Raw genomic sequence first — 21281 nt, forward strand, 5'->3', positions numbered from 1 at the left:
GGCCCGCACGGACCGAATACACGCTCGTGTGAATCCCCCCTAATACCTACTGTAGTTAGAGAGCTATTCCAGCTAAAATCCTATATAAACCTGACTCCTGAATGGCAAATCTTAGTTATGAAGTGATACATCCCCCTGACTTTCCCTGTACTGCTGCATAAACAAATAGTTTGCCATTTAGGAAAAGCGAGGGACATCCCTTGTTGGAGCTGTAATGGCGGCCATATTAGTTGTCACCTCCCGTTTTCTAAGAAACAAGCATAATTAAAGGTACTCTCACACGGCCCAACCTGGGCTGTCTAAACGAGCGCCGATCAACGAGACAGATCGTTGATCGGCGCTCGTTTGCTCCTTTCACAAGGAGCTATGTATGGGGACGCGCGCTCGTTACTCCGATCGCTCGTCCCCATACATTATTATCATGTTGGTGATTATCGGGAACAAGCGCTCTGTATCGATCGTTTGCACAATAATTGGCCGGTGTAAAAGGGCCTTAAGAAACCGCTTAAAGGGGATGTCCAGGCATGGGGCAGTTTTTCATAATTTCAATAGTTTTCAAAATTTATTATTTCCGTCTTATAGATGCCCCGAAATAAAGAGCTCTGTCAGGTGACAGATAATCTTCAACATTTTTCTTTGGCAATATACAACATTACAAGCTGTATAGCTCTAACGGCTGCTCTGGATCCGGATATTACACCCAGAAACATAGGATGGGGGGAGGTTACACAGATGTGATATATGCCCTGGATTGTGGGTGCCAGGGGGAGCACCAACATGCCATTTTGCCTTGACCAGTGTAATTAGATATAGGGCTGATACAGCAAACTATTTCCCCCGGGTGACGGAAAACCTAGCTACGGCTTTGACTACTTCTCAGGGACGTTGATTTCTTAATGTAAACATTCATCTTGTCTGTTTTTCCACATAGATATTTATTGTCCCAAGGCAGATGGATGGAGACAGTGGAAGAATAAATGTGTGTATATTGATCCTCAGAGATCTCTGAATTGGAAGGATGCACGAAAATTTTGTCAAAATTTTGGAAGTTCTGATCTCATTACATTGAACGACATGGACAAAGTGGTACGTAAATACAGGACTTGACTGTGGCCGGTGCTGACTTCATTACCAGTAGCATTGTATATGGTTCTATAAATGAGTAGTTATATAGCAGTATAGAATCGCATATGTGCAACTATGTATCACAATTATAATTCATCTACAACTACAATGTGGTTAAAGGAGACCTACCAGAAGACATTTATTAAAGGTCCTTTACATGAAAATTTGTGAAACCATGTCTTGTTTCTATGCTGGGATATGAAATCATGATATTACAGGCCCAAAGCCTTAGGCTGCACTACTGAGAGAATCTGATGACAATGAATCTGTCATGTGCAGTGTTGTCATAGAGACCTTGTGTAAGTCCAAATCATCACGTACATCCGATGTGACTTGAATAGTGACAAATATGAGCGTGTATGTGTGAACATTGATGTGTATAGTGATTTGAGCCCTTACAAGGTTTCCATCACAACACAGCACCTGAATATAACTATGCAGGTAAAATGTATGAAACGAAAGTTTCTTTCTTTTTTACAGAACTGGATAAAAAGCTATATCAAGAGAAACAGCTGGATTGGTTTAAATGATATTGAAAGTGAAGGCAATAGAGTCTGGACGAATGGTGCCCCTTTATTCCCCACTCTACATCGGTGAGACTGTATGAAGACCTCGCCAGAAAAAATAAGTGTTGATATTAAGTATTTTGGATAAGGTTTAATTTGGGTTTTTTATCAGCAACAGCGCCACTGCAGTTCATGGGCAATGTGTGGTATTGCAGCTCTGCCTCACTCAAGTGAGCAGCAATACCAAACACCGCCTATGGACAAGAGTGGCACTGTTTCTGGGTAAAAAACACTTTTTTCCTAATGTCATACAACGCCTTAGTTGTGTATTATTTATATCTGTTTACAGGAAAGATAAGTGACAGCCAATATGGCTGCCTTTACAGCTCCGACAGGACTTGTGACATAGCTCTCCCACAATCCTGAATGGCAAATCTGCCCATTTATGCAAAAATAATTCCCTTACTCCAGTATTGATAATGCCAACTAGGAATATTTCACATACAATTGGAAAGCTGGGTGACATCCCATGTGGCTGTAATTGAGGCCTTATTGGTTTCCACCCAGCTTTCCCAGAACCAGATAAAAGATAATGGTTGAAAATGGAAACAAACATTTCATGTTAAGTCGTGGTCTGATTGATAAACTGCTTCTCAATATTATTCTAGATTGATGGTGTTTGGCTCGAGTGGAGACAGAAGCCGCTTTGATTGTGTATCAATGCAGCCTGGTGGTTTCTGGGCAGATGCCGACTGCAACCAACAGATGGGATTGGTGTGTGAATCACCTGCAATGAATGGTACGTTTAATCCCAAATTAAAGGGGTTATCCAGGATTACAATAGAGGATCAGCTATTTTCCAGAAACAGCACCACTATTGTCTATGGGCTGTGTTTGGTATTGCAGCTCAGCCCTATTCAAGTTAAAGAGGCTCTGTCACCAGATTTTGCAACCCCTATCTGCTATTGCAGCAGATCGGCGCTGCAATGTAGATTACAGTAACGTTTTTATTTTTAAAAAAACGAGCATTTTTGGCCAAGTTATGACCATTTTCATATTTATGCAAATGAGGCTTGCAAAAGTACAACTGGGCGTGTTGAAAAGTAAAAGTACAACTGGGCGTGTATTATGTGCGTACATCGGGGCGTGTTTACTACTTTTACTAGCTGGGCGTTGTGTATAGAAGTGTCATCCACTTCTCTTCACAACGCCCAGCTTCTGGCAGTGCAGACACAGCGTGTTCTCGAGAGATCACGCTGTGACGTCACTCACTTCCTGCCCCAGGTCCTGCATCGTGTCAGACGAGCGAGGACACATCGGCACCAGAGGCTACAGATGATTCTGCAGCAGCATCGGCGTTTGTAGGTAAGTCGATGTAGCTACTTACCTGCAAACGCTGATGCTGCTGCAGAATCAACTGAAGCCTCTGGTGCCGATGTGTCTGACACGATGCAGGACTTGTGAGTGACGTCACAGATCTGCACTGCCAGAAGCTGGGCGTTCTGAAGAGAAGTGGATGATACTTCTCATCAGAACGCCCAGCTAGTAAAAGTAGTAAACACGCCCCGATGTACGCACATAATACACGCCCAGTTGTACTTTTACTTTTCAACACGCCCAGTTGTACTTTTGCAAGCCTCATTTGCATAAATACGAAAATGGTCATAACTTGGCCAAAAATGCTCGTTTTTTAAAAATAAAAACGTTACTGTAATCTACATTGCAGCGCCGATCTGCTGCAATAGCAGATAGGGGTTGCAAAATCTGGTGACAGAGCCTCTTTAATGCTGCAATACCAGATACAACCCATAGAGAAGAGTGGCGCTGTTTCTGAAAGTAAAAGAATATGCTTTTTTTCCTAATCCTGGACAATCCCTTTAACGTCTTGATCTTGGTTAGTTTTTGTAGATAAACAAAAAGTGATAGCCGTATCTTTACCTTATATTAACAGAGGCGTTTATCATCATGAAGGGCAAGTACTTTTATGGGACTTTGACGACTGAAGACACTTATTCCGATCTTAAAATTGCTCAGCAGTACTGTGCGGCACTTGGCATGGGGTGTTTCGCTGTGGTAACAATGCATGATGTCCATTATTTGTATTTTGGATACCATTTTGCAAATCTGGAAGACCCTGCCATAGATATCAGTGCAGTAACATATGTAAAATCACGTAAGTATTTAGTTAAGGAAGCTCAATAAAAGAATCAATAGGATAGCATTATACTGTGTAAACATTGGTACGGTGCCAGTATCAGACGTTGGTTGGGTGGTAGTATCAGATACTGGTGAGGAGCTGGTATCAGACATTGGTGAGGAGCTGGTATCAGACATTGGTGAGGAGCTGGTATCAGACGTTGGTGAGGAGCTGGTATCAGACATTGGTGAGGAGCTATTATCAGAAATTGGGGAGGAGCTAGCATCAGACATTGGTGAAGAGATGGTATCAGACATTGGTGAGGAGCTAGTATCAGACATTGGTGAGGAGCTACTATCAGATATTGGTGAGGAGCTAGTATCAGACATTGGTGAGGAGCTAGCATCAGACATTGGTGAGGAGCTGGTATCAGACATTGGTGAGGAGCTGGTATCAGACATTGGTGAGGAGCTGGTATCAGACATTGGTGAGGAGCTGGCATCAGACATTGGTGAGGAGCTGGTATCAGACATTGGTGAGGAGCTAGTATCAGACATTGGTGAGGAGATAGAATCAGACATTAGTTGGATGATGGTATCAGACATTGGTGAGGAGCTAGCATCAGACATTGGTGAGGAGCTGGTATCAGACATTGGTGAGGATCTAGTATCAAACATTGGTGAGGAGATAGAATCAGACATTAGTTGGATGATGGTATCAGACATTGGTGAGGATCTAGTATCAGATATTGGTGAGGAGCTAGTATCAGATATTGGTGAGGAGCTAGTATCAGACATTGGTGAGGATCTAGTATCAGACATTGGTGAGGATCTAGTATCAGATATTGGTGAGGAGCTAGTATCAGACATTGGTGAGGATCTAGTATCAAACATTGGTGAGGAGATAGAATCAGACATTAGTTGGATGATGGTATCAGACATTGGTGAGGATCTAGTATCAGATATTGGTGAGGAGCTAGTATCAGATATTGGTGAGGAGCTAGTATCAGACATTGGTGAGGATCTAGTATCAGATATTGGTGAGGATCTAGTATCAGATATTGGTGAGGAGCTAGTATCAGATATTGGTGAGGAGCTAGTATCAGACATTGGTGAGGATCTAGTATCAAACATTGGTGAGGAGATAGAATCAGACATTAGTTGGATGATGGTATCAGACATTGGTGAGGAGCTAGTATCAGATATTGGTGAAGAGCTAGTATCCGACATTGGTGAGGAGCTAGTATCGGACATTGGTGAGGAGCTAGTATTAGACGTTGGTTGGGTGGTAGTATCAGACATTAGGCGGGTGGTAGTATCAGACATAAGGCGGGTGGTAGTGTCAGACATTAGGCGGGTGGTAGTATCAGACATTAGGCGGGTGGTAGTATCAGACATTAGGCGGGTGGTAGTGTCAGACATTAGGCGGGTGGTAGTATCAGACATTAGGCGGGTGGTAGTATCAGACATTAGGCGGGTGGTAGTATCAGACATTAGGCGGGTGGTAGTATCAGACATTAGGCGGGTGGTAGTGTCAGACATTAGGCGGGTGGTAGTATCAGACATTAGGCGGGTGGTAGTATCAGACATTAGGCGGGTGGTAGTATCAGACATTAGGCGGGTGGTAGTATCAGACATTAGGCGGGTGGTAGTATCAGACATTAGGCGGGTGGTAGTATCAGACATTAGGCGGGTGGTAGTATCAGACATTAGGCGGGTGGTAGTGTCGGACATTAGGCGGGTGGTAGTATCGGACATTAGGCGGGTGGTAGTATCGGACATTAGGGAGGAGATACTGTTTTGAATTGATGATGAGGTAGACAGAATGCAGACAGTCAGTAAATTGGCAGTAACTGGTACTTTTATATGCATAATCCTGCCCAGGTTGTCATCCAGGATACTCGGGGTCAGCCTGCCAGTCATTGTGCCCCGTGTGTGAGTATGGGCTGGAGTGTAATCCAACCACCAATCTTTGTGATGGGAAAATATTTTATCGGAAGGATCCTGATGGGGGTGAGTGTCACGATTACTAAATATCCCGACCTCTTCTTGTAGCATTTTATAACTGAATGCTCTTGTTTCTCTGCAGTGTTCTATCACATCCAGTGTCCTCCATTTCATGGTTGGAGCTTTTTATCCAACACCTGTGTCCAAATAGAGTCCAAAACCTCCAGACAAGAAGCTGATGAGCTCTGTAAGAGATTCCTATTTGCAGAGGCAAAAGAGAGATGGACACAGGACGCGGTGAGAGTCAATTCACAAAGATCTGTTTGGTTTTTCTTCGGAATGTAAGAGCTCAATGGGCTTTAAAAAGTGACAACCACCTTAGCAGACGACAGTTGTCACTTCTCCCCCCCACTCCTCCTGGTAGTTCATACAAAATGCTCAGCAGGGGTGGACAACGAGCACAGTAGAGAGCGCCTCCTAGGGTAAAAAGAATATGAAATAAGCGCTGCATGATTTTTAGGGACATTCCGAATGGGATAAATCAGAGGGTAATAAGCAAAATAATGTTTGGAATGTTTTTACCCCATAACCCAGCAATGATTAGGGCAACGTTGACTACTGTATCTGTTTTGAGAAGAACACTCCATTAATTCTAAATCTCAGTGCTGTGCAGTCTTGTATTACAGATGTCACTAAAAGAGGAGGTGACTCTGGAAAGGAATGTCCTACGGTGCCCAGGTGGAACTGTGAGAGGCCGATGGGTACGTCCTATTTTATTAGCCCATACAGTAACTAAGGATGCTTTTATATTGAGGTGCGATTTGAAGGGGTTTTCCAGGATTTTATATTTAAAGCCTATACTTAGATTATTCCATCAGTGAGTGACTGCTGGGGGTCCAAACCCAGGGGCTCCCATCAATCAGTGTCTCCGCTGCAGTGCCAGGCACATGTACATATGCTCTGCTGTGTCTAGAACAACAGTGACGGGGCCAGGGCACTCCTGCAAGTCCCCACCGAGCACTCATTGATGGCCTAAACTAAGCATACTCTATTAATGGAAAATCCTGGAAAACCCCTTTTAAGAGGACCGGTCACCTCTCCTGACATGTCTGTTTTAGTAAACCTTTTGTATTCCCCATGAAACAACAATTCTGAAGCATCTTTTCTTAGAACTCTACGTTGTGCTGTTCCTCTGTTATTCCTCCTAGAAATTTATGAATAAGTAGACAACTGGGGTTTTACTAGTTGGGGGTGTGTCCCTACACAGATAGACAATGTCCAATCAATGCTGACAGTGACTGTATGGCCACGCCCCTGGGAACACGCAGTTGACAATTTATTCATAAATTTCTAGGAGGAATAACAGAGTAACGGCACAACGCAGAGTTCTAAGAAAAGATGTTCCAAAATTGTTATTTCCCCCACAGGGGCTTACAAAGATTTACTAAATTACACATGTCAGGAGAGGTGACAGGTCCTCATAAATAGAGAATATACTGAATAGGCTCTCTCCCCGATGCACCACCTGCATGTCCCTTTCAGAAAAATGGTGTACCCCAAAACTTTGATTTGGGGAACTGTACAGAGGCTGGTCTGCACGACTGCTGGTTTAACCCTTTATGGCCAGCTGATGCCCTTTTTTAAAGTGTCAACATTCTTATGTTTTTGGCGCTTCAGAGATACATTTGGGGAGCAGTCCAAAGAAAAGTGTAGGCGTGGTCGATAGTGACCAATCAGATTCCAGTTTTCATTTCTATAGTGCAGAAGAATAAATACAAGCAGCGATCTGATTGGTTACATTGTTATGGGCAACGACCTTCCCCCTAAATACACATAAATAAACCGCACTGTATTCAGTAACATCTCAGACGCATCTGCTTTTTTTTTTTTTTTTTTTAACCATTTTATATAAATGGATCCGGCAAGAATTGACTCCACGTTGATCATTTTATTCTGTTTTCCGTGTGTCCTATCAGACTCTGCATTTGCTGTTTTCACTGAGAAGATACTGATCTCAATAACGGGCGCAGCTCTGTGGTCAAAGAAATCCCTTGTGGAGGCGCAGGACGCTTGTTACATGATGACTACCAAATGCACCGGGATTGTTGATTGGAATGGCAATTACTATGCCGTGAATGGGACGGTTATTGTGGACAGTCCAGGATCAGCCGCAACCCTCTATGTAAAGACAGGTAGGACCAAAATATGCGACGGTTGGGGAGACTATTCTTATAAGAACAAGTTGGTGCTCGCTGACTCTTCTTAGAAGTCTGGCCAATAGCTCGTCTATCACCTGTAGCTTAGTCCACCTGCCACGTGCCAGGGCCCTTTCACATAACCGTCAGCCCTTCTGACCAAAACCAAAGGGCTCCTTGGCCAAAATCCTCAAGATCTATTCAGGGCTTATCCATCTACTAGTACCTGCGGGCTGCGGCCCATGATCACTCTTAAAGGGAATGTGTCGCTAGAATTTATTTTTAGTTAAACAATTAGTATTTGAGTGATTACACATTGTTTTAATTTTTTCACAAGTCAGGAAATATTATAAATTAGATTCTAATTTATAACATTTCCATGTGCTGGGCACTAGAGGGAGCAGTTCCCAAAATTGCAGCATGGTCAATGTGGTAAAGCAACCTCACTGCTTTATGCTGCAAATTTGCGGTAGACACACTCTCTAGTGTCCTCACACAATCCCCCCTCCCTTATTCTGGCTAGTGCCAGAAGGAGGGGGTTGAAGATAGGGTGAAGATACGCAAACCAGATTTTTACAGACAAGTGGATCCTTGGGCCGCAATCGGTTTGGTGCTGGCTACACTGAGATGGGGCGCCTCAGGAATCTCCCCGCTCCTTACTCTTAAAGGGGCTGTCTGCGCACAGGGCGTTTTATACTGATGACCTATCCACAGGAGCGGTCATCAGTATATGATCGGTGAGGATACGACACCCGGAGCCTGCACCGATCAGCGATTCCAGCTGCCTCCTACACCGGACATTTTGCAGTGGTCAGTGCCAGACGCAGATGGCGCCAACCACTGTATTGCAGCCGTGCCATTTACTGGAATAGGACCAGAGCTGCAGTACAGCCGCTATACAGGGGTTGCAGCCATCTGCTTCCAGCACCGATCACTGCAAATCTTCCGGTGCCGGAACAGATGATCGGTACGGGGCCTGGGAGTCGGATCTCCACTGATCTCCACTGATCTTATACTGATGACCTATCCAGAATGTATGGACTTTCCCGGTTGGATTACCAGGAATTCCCTCTTCTCTCCAGGCGCTCCATAGCAGCTGCTTGGGTGCCTCTCTTGTTGCCATCTTGTCGCTCTACCTCTGTTTTTTAAATAAGTGCCCCCCCCCTCCCCAGATTTATCTCCTTCGTATGGAGCCCCATTACTTGTTACCTAAGCTCAGATCTTGTTTTATTGTTTTAGCTTGTGCTCCGGGATTTTTTGGCAAAAACTGTGAAGAGCTGTGTCCTCCATGTCACCGGCCTCAGATGTGCAATCCCATCATAGGAGCCTGCGACAGTTTTCTCCGATGTGTTCGGAGATATTCACTTTCCTGCGAACATGGTAGCTGAAAGTCTCATTTATGTTTCCCATGAATTAAGGTATTTATGTTTTTATGACAATTGTGTCTTGTTTTTAAGGCCTCATCAGCCTCAAGTGTCCTCAGGGTTCAGGATGGTGGTTCTGGCGAGGCCACTGCTACTATATACAGACCACGGATACCAAGACTTGGTTGGAAGCTAACATGGCGTGCAGACGCTTTAAAGGAACCACGTTTTTGGTTATTGACAGTTCAGAAGAGAAGGTCATTTACAGTCAATGCTCCCGTCATATTTTTGGATATAATACATTCATAAGGCTGTCTTGGGGCACAAATTTTACATTATCTCTCTACTTTACTTTGGAAGATGTGGATCTCTGCTATGATCTCGGGGAAGAGCTGGACAGGGCTCAACGACATTGATAACGATGGAAAATGGACATGGGCAGAAAATGATCCAGCAGACATATCTGTTCCATGGTCAGTATTTTGTACCTTTAGATTACTTTTAATGCTTTTAATTAATTTGTTTTCTGGTTCCTCGTGCGTTAAAGAAAAATAAAAAATGTGTCATTTATGTTTTACATCACAAAAAAAGTAAATGGCTGCAGTGAATATTCTTACCACAAGGTGGAGCTTTAGGTTATTGCATTACCATGCTATATGATGTGCATGTCTAACTTTCCCCTAACAGCTCACCGTGTGGTCAGGGATGGAACTGCAAGACCAAAGAATACAAGAAACAAGCAAGACAAAATGATGTATTTTGTAAAAGTTATATGAGGGCTTATACACACCAATACATTATAAACAAAGTCCATTTAAAGTTAATCTTCCTTTAAAAGCTTGTTCCCATCTTATTAAGTGATGGCATATCGCTAGGATATGGCATCACTTTATGATCGCTTTGAGCCCAACCTCTTGGATACCCACTGATCCTGAAGATAAAAGAGCCGCCGCTCTGATGTAGCGCTGCGTTCCCATTCTAAGTTTCCATGCCCTTGAATGGGGTCGTGTTCCAGTTGGCCGGGGGGTGCTGTTCTAGGAAAAACAGGGAAGGGGACGCAGCGCCAAATCAGCACTGTGGCCCCTTCATTTTCAGGATTGTGAGGGTCCCAAAGGTCCAGATTCCCTCTGATCATAAAGCGATGGCTTTTTCTACACACATTATGAGGATAAAAGGAACCCGAACCCTCTAGTTTAATCAGTAGAGCCAAGAGGGTTAGGTGTTGGTTCCTTCCTGCTGGGTACTACTTAAAAATTGGGGGGGGGGGGTATTTAATAAACGCAGATGCCCCCACTAACATTTCCTTAATAGGGCATTGGGGGGCACTTGGGGAGGGGGGTTACTAGTGCCTAGAAAACCCACTTGAACAAAACCAGGGCTGAAATGCTTTCTGTCGCCACTAGGGGGAGCTCACTGCATATGAATTTATTATTGAGTTCATTTAGAGCTGTAAAAATTCCTATGCAGTGAGCTCCCCCTAGTGGCAGCTGCAGGACAGAGTGGAGAGCGGCTGCAAAGATCGTCTCTCGCGCTGCAGGATCCAGCACATCAGGCGCTCTGATCAGCTGATTTTCAGAGAAACCCTTCTAATAAAAAGCAATTGTCAAAAGCAGACAACCCCTTTAAGGGTCTCTCTGGGGACAGATTTCCTTTTAAAAGAGAAAATGACATTATAATAACTTTTTCGGTGCCAGTATAACTATCCGGTGTCTTGCAGGCTTAGTGATGTGAAGTCCAGTCCGAGTGGCTGCATAGAGCTGGATACTACTGGGAGTCTCGTGTCTCAAGTGGATTGTACGGCCAAAAGACCCTGGATCTGTGAGCGAGATGAGGGTGAGGAGTACATTCTAGGCATACCGAGGCCTTAACCTAAAGAGCTGCAGGACCTGTCCCTTTAATAATGGGGCAGTGGATGATATATTACATTAACTGGGCAGATGTTTTGCTCAGGACATTAGGAAAGCTGGGTTTCTGTGGATGTTGTATGGCAACCATATCGGTTGTCACCCAGCTTTCCCAGATAGATATACATAAGACATGGAGAAATATAACGAATAAAATCTGACAGATGAGAACAACATTAAGGAGTTATAGTTAGTCGGGTTTTCTTGATCTGGGGGTAAATCCTCTCTTGTTTCCAGTTATGAGATTTCGAGGAATTGCTTTGACTTGTGTTTTGCAGCCGTGGATTTATTCCAGGAGATTCCAGGCCACGCTCTTCTCATACCATTCATTTACAACTCCAGTACTTTGTATACCCTTGCGGAATCAAAATCAGCTTGTATCCTGGAACGGGAGAATTGCACCGGCGTTACCCAGTGGAATAATACCTTTGTGCTGGTTACGGGCACTCAGCTGATGGCGGCTGAAGCTGTCCCTGTCACCGCTTACCTGAAAACTGGTGAGTGTTGTCTGGAGGTGTGTAGGTGGGTGCTGCTGTGGTGGGCAATAGATACGACACTGCGGTTGGTTTAACGGTTGTTTACTGTGGAAATTCAGAAACGGATCTCCTCTTCATGGTTAAAACATTTAACTTCGGGTAACAATTGTCCTCAGAACTGAACTGCCGGAACACGGCCAGGAGGTAACCACGGGCAAAAGGTTGGGGCGTTGAAGGGCGTGGCACAATGTCTATTCCGCCTCCTCCGTATGGGAAAGTCTCTGGTGCACTGTCGCGACTACGGGAGTTACACTTCCTCGTCCTCGCTTAGGGAGAAATAAGTCCAGTACCTGTGCTCCTCTGCGTCTTCTCCCTCAGCTTTGAGGCTGTGTCCCAGGGTCTGGCTGCAGCACCACTGCGCGGCTGGACCTCTGCTGCTGTCTGCTGGGCGGCTAGTGCTGCTGGCGGTTAGTGCCTCTGTCTGCTGGGCGGCTAGTGCTGCTGGCGGTTAGTGCCTCTGTCTGCTGGGCGGCTAGTGCTGCTGGCGGTTAGTGCCTCTGTCTGCTGGGCGGCTAGTGCTGCTGGGCTGGGGGGTTCTTTGGTCACTGCGGCCCCTTCCTTCACACTCGTCCGGCCTGTCTCTCTCTGGTCCTGCTCTTCTCTTTTCCCTCTCTCCAAGGCTGCCTGCCTTGGTTCCCTGCTCCACCGATCTCCCCGCCGCTTCTCTCTTCCGCCGCTTCTCTCCCTTCTGCCACACTCCGCCGCTTCACCTCATCCTCTTCCTTCTCTCCTTACCGCCCTCTTTCCTCTCTTCCGGTCGCGCGTCACCTCACTTCCTCACTTTGTGCCCTTCTGACCACTTCCGGTCGCGCGTCACCTCACTCCCGGCGCATGCGCGCTCTCCTGACAGCCGCCGACGCCATCCCGCTCCGCTCCGGACAGGTAAGTCCTCGGTGGTGTTAATCACCCTTACAGGTGTCTGCAAAAGGTCCTCAACTTTATCATTGAAAGTGGTACTGCCTTTTTTTTTTTAAAAAGCGCCGCTCTTGTCCATAGGTAGTGTCTGGTATTCCAAATCAGCTCCATTTTAGTGAATAGGGCTGAGTTGCAATACCAGGCAGAGCCTATGGACAAAAGTGGCGCTATTTCTGGTAAAAATCAGACCCTTTTTCTAATCTTACAAACACCTTTAATTTCCTTGAGCATTTTTATTCTATTCTGCACAACATAAGGTAAAGAATAAAAAAAATAGAGAAGAAAATATCATTCAACTTTCCCAGACCCCGAACAGCAAATCTTCCTAATTTGAATATAGATCAGTAAAGAATAGAAGTATCACCGCACCGCCAGTCAGTTTCCTTTCAGGAGTCTGGGAAAGCTGGGTAAGAAACCCCTATGGGATGTGTAATGGGTGAGATTATATATAGCTAAGCGGGTATGTTGAAGGAACACTCCAGACGAAAGTAATACACTGTTATATCTAGTGCAAGGTCTAAGGGCGCGGTGATTGACGCAGGGATCGGTGTTCTGTGTCATGCTCCGCCCCCCTCGGGCCCGGCATAACAGTGTTATCGGTTTTGGGGTGTTCCTTTAACACCTTGACAGAACAGAACTTCTGTCTTTCAGTGTAATAGTCGTGTGACTCTGCATGACAACTGGAAAATAAGTATATAAGAGTATATAAAGCAAAGACTGACTGACGGAATCAGATATGTTCTTAGGAGTCAGTTTTGGAGGGGATGGAGCATTGTAGATGATCTGCACGCTACGTTCTGCCTTCCAGTTACTTGGAGCAGGATAAGCATCTTGTGTCTTGTTTCTCAGCTTGTTTACCAGGCTTCTTTGGGACCGAATGCAGTTACCATTGTCATGAATGTCCTGGAGATGCCGCCTGTAACCCACTGACAGGTGTATGTGACAACGTGGTCACCTGTGTTACCGGGCTACAGCTGGCCGGCTGTCAAAGTAAGTTAACACATAGGAGATGACTCCCACCATCCTGACACCGGATACTCTGATACTTACTCTTCCTTCCAATTCATTGAAGGAAAGAAGGATGACATAAAACTCCATCTTCTTCTTCTTTTAGTTTGATAATATTGTGGAGAGGTTCAAATTCACCTAAGAAAAGGCGGTGGGGGGTCCTCATTATAACAGGCTGTGTCGTTGGTGGTACATCTTGTCTTTATTATATTCTACCTCTAAAACGTTTATTACTTAATCCCAGTAATATATATGCAGCGCTATGGCCCATTGTCCTGGGAAAACATCAGCTGAGTTACTGCCTGTATTATATTCCAGAGAGACTCCACCAGCAGAACAGTGAGTGCAGCTCTGCAGTATAATACAGGATGTAACTCAGGATCAGTACAGGATAAGTAATGTAATGTATGTACACAGTGACTCCACCAGCAGAATAGTGAGTGCAGCTCTGGAGTATAATACAGGATGTAACTCAGGATCAGTACAGGATAAGTAATGTATGTACACAGTGACTCCACCAGCAGAATAGTGAGTGCAGCTCTGGAGTATAATACAGGATGTAACTCAGGATCAGTACAGGATAAGTAATGTATGTACACAGTGACTCCACCAGCAGAATAGTGAGTGCAGCTCTGGAGTATAATACAGGATGTAACTCAGGATCAGTACAGGATAAGTAATGTATGTACACAGTGACTCCACCAGCAGAACAGTGAGTGCAGCTCTGGAGTATAATACAGGATGTAACTCAGGATCAGTACAGGAGAAGTAATGTAATGTATGTACACAGTGACTCCACCGGCAGAATAGTGAGTGCAGCTCTGGAGTATAATACAGGATATAACTCAGGATCAGTACAGGATAAGTAATGTAATGTATGTGCACAGTGACTCCACCGGCAGAATAGTGAGTGCAGCTCTGGAGTATAATACAGGATGTAACTCAGGATCAGTACAGGATAAGTAATGTAATGTATGTACACAGTGACTCCACCAGCAGAATAGTGAGTGCAGCTCTGGAGTATAATACATGCTGTAGCCCAGCATCAGTACAGGATAAGTAATGTAATGTATGTACACAGTGACTCCACCAGCAGAATAGTGAGTGCAGCTCTGGAGTATAATACAGGATGTAACTCAGGATCAGTACAGGATAAGTAATGTATGTACACAGTGACTCCACCAGCAGAATAGTGAGTGCAGCTCTGGAGTATAATACATGCTGTAGCCCAGCATCAGTACAGAATAAGTAATATATTTACAAAGTGACTCAACTTTTTATGTAGAAATTGAAATGTAAGAATTGTGTATAAAGAAGATGAGCATGTTCTTAAAGTAATAATAATGGTAATTATCATTAGGAATTGTTTCATATTGCAAAATGGAAAATACTCTTCATAGACAGCACCATCTACTGGTAACCATTGTGTACTGCTTGATGAATCCGCTTTATGAACTGAATGAAATGTTAGTTCATTTTTAGGTGATCATTATATTCTCTATAAACTTCTCTCTAGAGGCCAAGAGTCTGGAGTGTCCTCAGGAGCCGGGGTGGTGGTTCTGGGATGGACACTGTTACTATATATCAGAAGGTGGAGAGGCTAATACGTGGGACGATGCCAAGTTCGCCTGCAGCTCTTACCAGAGGACATGGCTCCTGACTATTAACAGCCTGCAGGAAAAGGTGACTTGTATTTAAATTGGGATATAGTATCATATTCCGTGCAGCCAGTGATCATTGTAATGTCCTGTTCATTCATCAGGAATGGGTGTCCTCCATGATCGAAGGGAATATATGGACAGGTCTCAGTACAACAACAAGAGGACTTATATGGACCTGGGTGGACAGGCAGAGGACTAATATGTCAGCCCCCTGGTAATTTATAGGAAAAATAATCAAAACAACGTTAACCGATGATTTCACATACATTGTATTCTAACTGTGCTCCGATGGAAATCATAATTGTTGTGTGTCATTGAAAACATTCTCAAAATTATGTAGGATAGATGATACAGCTTGCAATGGATGAAACCAACCTGAGGTCTGTGTCTGGTATTGCAGTTGATGACCATTCAAAGAAATGTGGCTTAGAGGCAATACCACACACAACCCGTGGACGAGAGTTGCGCTGTTTGTGGAGCACATTAAGGAAACTGTCCCTTTAACACTAGATCTTAAATCATACCTCTCAACCGTCCTGGATTCAGCGGGACCGTCCCGGATTCCGGGCAGTGTCTTGCTGTCCCGGGGGGCTCGTGGTATGTCCCGGTTTCAACTGTATCTGCGTCCTCAAGAATCCAATGCTTAAAGGAACAGTGTCATCACAAATAATTTTTTTATATGTTAAAGATGTTAGTGCTTTAATAAAAACGTTTATTTTCATTTGTGTGTTTGTGTTTTACTGTTTCTTATTTTTACACTTTTTCCTCCCTATGGGGGCTGCCATTTTTTGTTCCATTTCTGTGTGTGTCGATTAACGACACACACAGACATGGAACACGGCAGCCACAGTCCCATAGGGACTGCGAACGGCTCCCGTCCCATTGACTGCCGTGTACGGCGTCTGTGTGGGAACTGCGCATGCGCCGCTCCCACACAGTCCTATTCGAAATTGGCGCCGTCCGGCGCCATTTTCCTGTGGACCGGAAGTCGCGGCCGGACAGTAATATTACTACTTCCGGTCGCGGCTTCCGGACTTGTGCACATGGAACAGCGGCAGCAAAGGGAGCGGACGGGCCGGAGGGAGCCGCGGCGGCAGGAGCAGGTAAGAGATTTCAATGTATGTTAGTGTTTGTGTGTGTTTACTACTGTATGTAAACCTACTACACTGTGGGTTACCTCAAAAAATGGCGACACACAGTGTAGGAGGTTAAACCTTTCAAACCCCTCGTTTATCCCGGCACTAGCCAGGATAAAGGAGGGGGGGATGCTGAGAGCTCACTAGAGCGAGGGCTTTTAACCCAATGTTGCAATGCTGCAATTTTGGGAACAGCTCCATCTAGTGACCAAAAATGGGTAGTATTATAAATTAGAAATAATTTATAATATTACATGGACTCATGCAAAAAAATAAAAAAAATTTGAACAATGTTTAATCACCCACACACTAAATGTTTAATTTTTAAAAAAAAAACATGTTTTTCTGGCAACACCATCCCTTTAAGCAGGGAACAGTCCGCTTCCTGCTTTAGCATTCACTGTGTGAAGCAGCCGTTAGTGGCTCTGCACAGACAGGCGCGATGCAATGATGTCAGATGGCACTTGCTTGCTAAGGGGGCATTATACAGTATGGGGGCACCTGCTAAGGGGACATTATACTGTATTGGGGCAGCTATGGGGCATTATATCTTATAGGAGCAGCTATAGGGCATTATACTGTATGGGTCACCTGCTAAGGGGACATTATACTGTATGGGGGCAGCTATGGGGCATTATTTCTTATAGGAGCAGCTATAGGGCATTATACTGTATGGGACACCTTCTAAGGGGATATTATACTGTATGGTGGCAGCTAAGGGTTCATTATACTGTATAGGAGCAGCTGTGCCAATGTGTTGGCTTTATACTGTATGGGTGCATCTATGGGGCATTATACTGTATGGTGGCAGCTATGGGGGCATTATACTGTATGGTAGCAGTTAAGGGGACATTATACTATATATGAGCAGCTATGGGGGGCATTATACTGTATAGGAGCAGCTATGGGGGGCATTATACTGTATAGGAGCAGCTTTGGGGGGCATTATACTGTATGGGGGCATCTGTGTGGGCATTATACTGTATTAGGCATCTATGGGGCATTATACTGAATGGGGGCTGAACTGGGTGTGTATGGGTGGGGATTGGGCGGGATTAACAGGGAAAAAAATTGCCGCTACGTGTGCCGTATAGGTTGTACCTCTTGGCAATACTTGAAAATTGGGAGGTATGATTAAATTGAAATTCTCTCTGTAGTTTTGTGCTGGATATAATGATATTAATAATGTCTGATAATAAATCCTAATCTGTTCATACGTCTTCATGTTGTCAGGATGTCCGTGACCCCAACCAGTTTCATAGTGAACAATATCTGTGTAAATCTCAGTCCATCTCCGGCTGCACTGGCGTCAGACGTGTGCTCAGCCCCACATGGATGGGTATGTGAACAACCAGGTAATAACACAAACCATTATAAATCAGGTCATTCTATTATATTAAAGGAGAACTCTGACGGCTGATCTCTCTCCTGCCAGAACTTAACCCGAATGTTCGCTTATACTTTCTAATATTGAGTTTTTGCTGTACTTCATGTTCTATGTCACAGCCTTCTGTTATTATACATTGTAACATCCTTCCCACATAGACCTCCGTTGAAGAATTACTCCACCAAGGGGCAATGTAGGCCAGATAATAGTTGCCTTTGTGCCCTGCTCCGCTCTAAACATTACACTTTCATATTCATACACTATATGGACAAATGTATTGGGACACCTCCACATTACAACTACAGGAGCTTTTATGATATCCCATTTTAAATACATAGACATTAATATGGATCTGGTTCCCCCTCTTTGCAGTAAAACGTCTTCCACTCTTCTGGGAAGGATTTCTACAAGATTTTGGGGTGTCAGTGGGTATTTTTACACTGATATTGGGCTCGTAATATCTGTTCTAGTTCATCCCAAAGGTGCTGGATGGGGTTGAGGTCAGGACTCTGTGCGGCCAGTCAAGTTTTTCTACCCCGAACTCACCCACCATGTCTTTATGGACCTTGTGTACTGGGGCGCATTCATGAGGAACAGAAAAGGGCCAAACCCCAAACTGTTCCCACAAAGTTGGAAGCTAATTATCCTAAATGTCTTCACTGGAACGAAGGGGCCGACCTCTGAAAAACACCCCCATAGTACTACCCCTTCTCCACTAAACTTTACAGCTGGCACGATGCAGTCAGGCAGGTAACGTTCTCCTGGCATCACCAAACCCAGACTCGTCCATCAGATAGAGAAGCGTCGCTCCACAGAACACGTCGGATAGAGAAGCGTCACTCCACAGAACACGTCATATAGAGAAGCGTCACTCCACAGAACACGTCAGATAGAGAAGCGTCACTCCACAGAACACGTCAGATAGAGAAGCGTCACTCCACAGAACACGTCAGATAGAGAAGCGTCACTCCACAGAACACGTCAGATAGAGAAGCGTCACTCCACAGAACACGTCAGATAGAGAAGCGTCACTCCACAGAACACGTCAGATAGAGAAGCGTCACTCCACAGAACACGTCAGATAGAGAAGCGTCACTCCACAGAACACGTTTCCGCTGCTCCAGAGTCCAGTGCCGGCGGCTTTACACCCCTCCATCTGACGCTTGGCATTGTGCTGGGTGATGTAAGGCTGGCATGCAGCTGCCCCCAGGCCATGAAGCTCCCGGGCACAGTTTATATGCGGATGTTAATACCAGGGGAGGTCTGTACTCTGCAGTTATAGAGTCAGCAGAGCGTTGGCGACTTTTCTGCACTTGCTCCTCAGCCCCCCCGCTCTGTGGTCTGCACTTCGTGGCTGAGTTGCTGAGGTTCCTTCCACTTTACAATAAGATCACTCACAGTTGATGGTGGAAGATCTAGGAGGGAAGACATCTCCGGAACTGACTTGTTACACCGGTGGCGTCTTATTACAGGACCGCGCTGGAATTAAGTGATCGCTTTACAACGTTCTATCACTCATGTCTGTAAAGTGACTGCATGGCGATGTCCATGTAATGTATCTATAAATATGTTTTGCTCTCTAGGACCTGATTTTTTAATGTTTGGTAGCAATGCTTGTCTAGTTAAGCAGGTTTGGTTTGTAGATTCAGATTGCCAGCACAAATTCCAACCCACCTAAAATAATAAGGAATGCATGTATGAAAACGACTTTCTGACTCCATGTAAAAAAAAGTTTTTTCCTTTTTTTTAGTAGTAATAATAATAACAATCCTTTTTTAATATAGCAGTAACCAATTCTGCAGCCTTTACAATGCAGCGCTCTCTCCCCCTCTCATGAGGAAGTCCCAGCATGATCTCATTCACATATCAGCCACTGAATGAAATCCAATAAATCAATTGCATGTAGTGAAACCTGTGTCCTCCTCTCTCTATGCCAATCATCCCTGTCCAGATATGAATATGCGGGTCGGTGCTACCACCAATCAATATGAAGTTATAAAACCTACTCTGCTCTTTCCTGATTATGTAAGTTGGTTTGACATATCAGCGTAATGAAAAGTGCTTATTAATGAACCGTCCTATCTTCCTCCAGTGATTTCCATGTTTGAACAACACCAAGGCATGATTCTTTTGGACCCAATGCCGAAAAGCCAGACTGGTCACGATCTACTGGACGCTGCGGTGGCTAGCTGTATTGCACATATCCCACAATGCACTGGTGTCACCCTAAGGCAAGGCTTACATTATCCTGTCATGGGAACGATTCTGATAAAGAGCACGCGCCAGGCAGACATTGCATATCTCAAATCAGGTATTGTTGGCTTTGTTTGCTAGCATTTACCAGGATCTTCTGTTACTTTTTATACGTCCAAACTTTATCAGCATTCAATCGTGTTCCGAAAAAGAAAAAAATGTGCTTATTACTTGGTCATGTTGGCTGCTTTTTTTAACTTTTTTTTTTCTCTTCTATGATAAGTGACTCCAGGTTAGCGGAATTGTCTATATTAGTCTGAGGTAGTCTCAAATCTACACGCTGCTTTATCAGAGGCTCAGGCTGCTGCTGTCCCTCCTCCATGCTTTACACTGCAGCTCTGCTTGTTCACAGTGTCTGCTGACTATAACCACAGCTGATCAGGAAACTAATGTTAATATCCATCATCAGTTGAGCCAAAGGAGGGGGTTCATGTGGGGATCTCTATCAGAGTTTCATCATGGCCGCCATGACCTGGCATACAAACGTCTTATTCATATAATATAGCTAAAACGACTACATTTCTTTCCCAGCTTGTTCTGTGGGATTCTTTGGCCGCCGATGTGCTCAGCGCTGTCCAATCTGTGTGAAAGGACTGTTCTGCAATTCCGTCCTAGGAGAATGTCAAGGAGGAGAAACCTGTGTGAGCATCTTGGGTCATCTGAAAAGCTGCAACTATGGTTCGTCCTGCTGGTTTCAACCGTCTCTTTGCTCAATTTGTCATTTAACCCTGTGGGTTGCATTGTTTGTATATCAGGTAACTGCCACACAAATTCTTAGGGAAAAGAGCCCCCAATAACGGGGGTTTGGGGGTCTTGGAGACATGCACTATGCCCCTACAGTCCTATGAAGAACTACAAATAACTTATGGTGATATCACAAGGTGTTATGTCAAATGACAAACTCACCTCTGCTACATCTTTGTCATATGCAGCTGTTTCATAATCACAATAAGACTTGCTTTCCTTTTGGCTGCTATTGCATCATCCCGGTAGATCACTGGTATCTTTAACCACCCAGATCAGGTATCAAAAGTATGTAGAAGAAAGTTCATGAACCAGACAATTGTCACGTAGATATAATTAATCAACTATGTAAATAGGACCCAAAAGGAAGTGAAAATTTTGTTGCAAGATTAAGGAATCGGCTGAAATTTTTTGTTTATGCATAAGAATATTCGGACCCCCACCTATGGCTATAACTGGATCCC

The 21281-nt window shown here is 44.5% G+C and overlaps 1 protein-coding gene across 1 annotated transcript in view; it reads left to right on the plus strand.

Moving 5' to 3' along the window:
- Nucleotides 1-21281, plus strand: part of LOC142659107 (uncharacterized) — a 50248-nt gene that overhangs the window by 19791 nt on the left and 9176 nt on the right. The window contains exons 12-30 of the mRNA XM_075834870.1: nt 932-1086; nt 1606-1718; nt 2300-2430; nt 3583-3804; nt 5652-5780; nt 5857-6011; nt 6388-6475; nt 7691-7906; nt 9149-9289; nt 9367-9530; nt 9634-9746; nt 10991-11106; nt 11456-11674; nt 13478-13618; nt 15153-15319; nt 15399-15511; nt 17667-17788; nt 19913-20131; nt 20605-20751. Of these exons, the coding sequence (XP_075690985.1) occupies nt 932-1086; nt 1606-1718; nt 2300-2430; nt 3583-3804; nt 5652-5780; nt 5857-6011; nt 6388-6475; nt 7691-7906; nt 9149-9289; nt 9367-9530; nt 9634-9746; nt 10991-11106; nt 11456-11674; nt 13478-13618; nt 15153-15319; nt 15399-15511; nt 17667-17788; nt 19913-20131; nt 20605-20751 (2871 nt within the window). The remainder of the gene's footprint in view (nt 1-931; nt 1087-1605; nt 1719-2299; nt 2431-3582; nt 3805-5651; nt 5781-5856; nt 6012-6387; nt 6476-7690; nt 7907-9148; nt 9290-9366; nt 9531-9633; nt 9747-10990; nt 11107-11455; nt 11675-13477; nt 13619-15152; nt 15320-15398; nt 15512-17666; nt 17789-19912; nt 20132-20604; nt 20752-21281) is intronic.

Source organism: Rhinoderma darwinii, chromosome 8 (assembly GCF_050947455.1).
Source record: "Rhinoderma darwinii isolate aRhiDar2 chromosome 8, aRhiDar2.hap1, whole genome shotgun sequence".
Classification (NCBI taxonomy): Eukaryota; Metazoa; Chordata; class Amphibia; order Anura; family Rhinodermatidae; genus Rhinoderma; species Rhinoderma darwinii.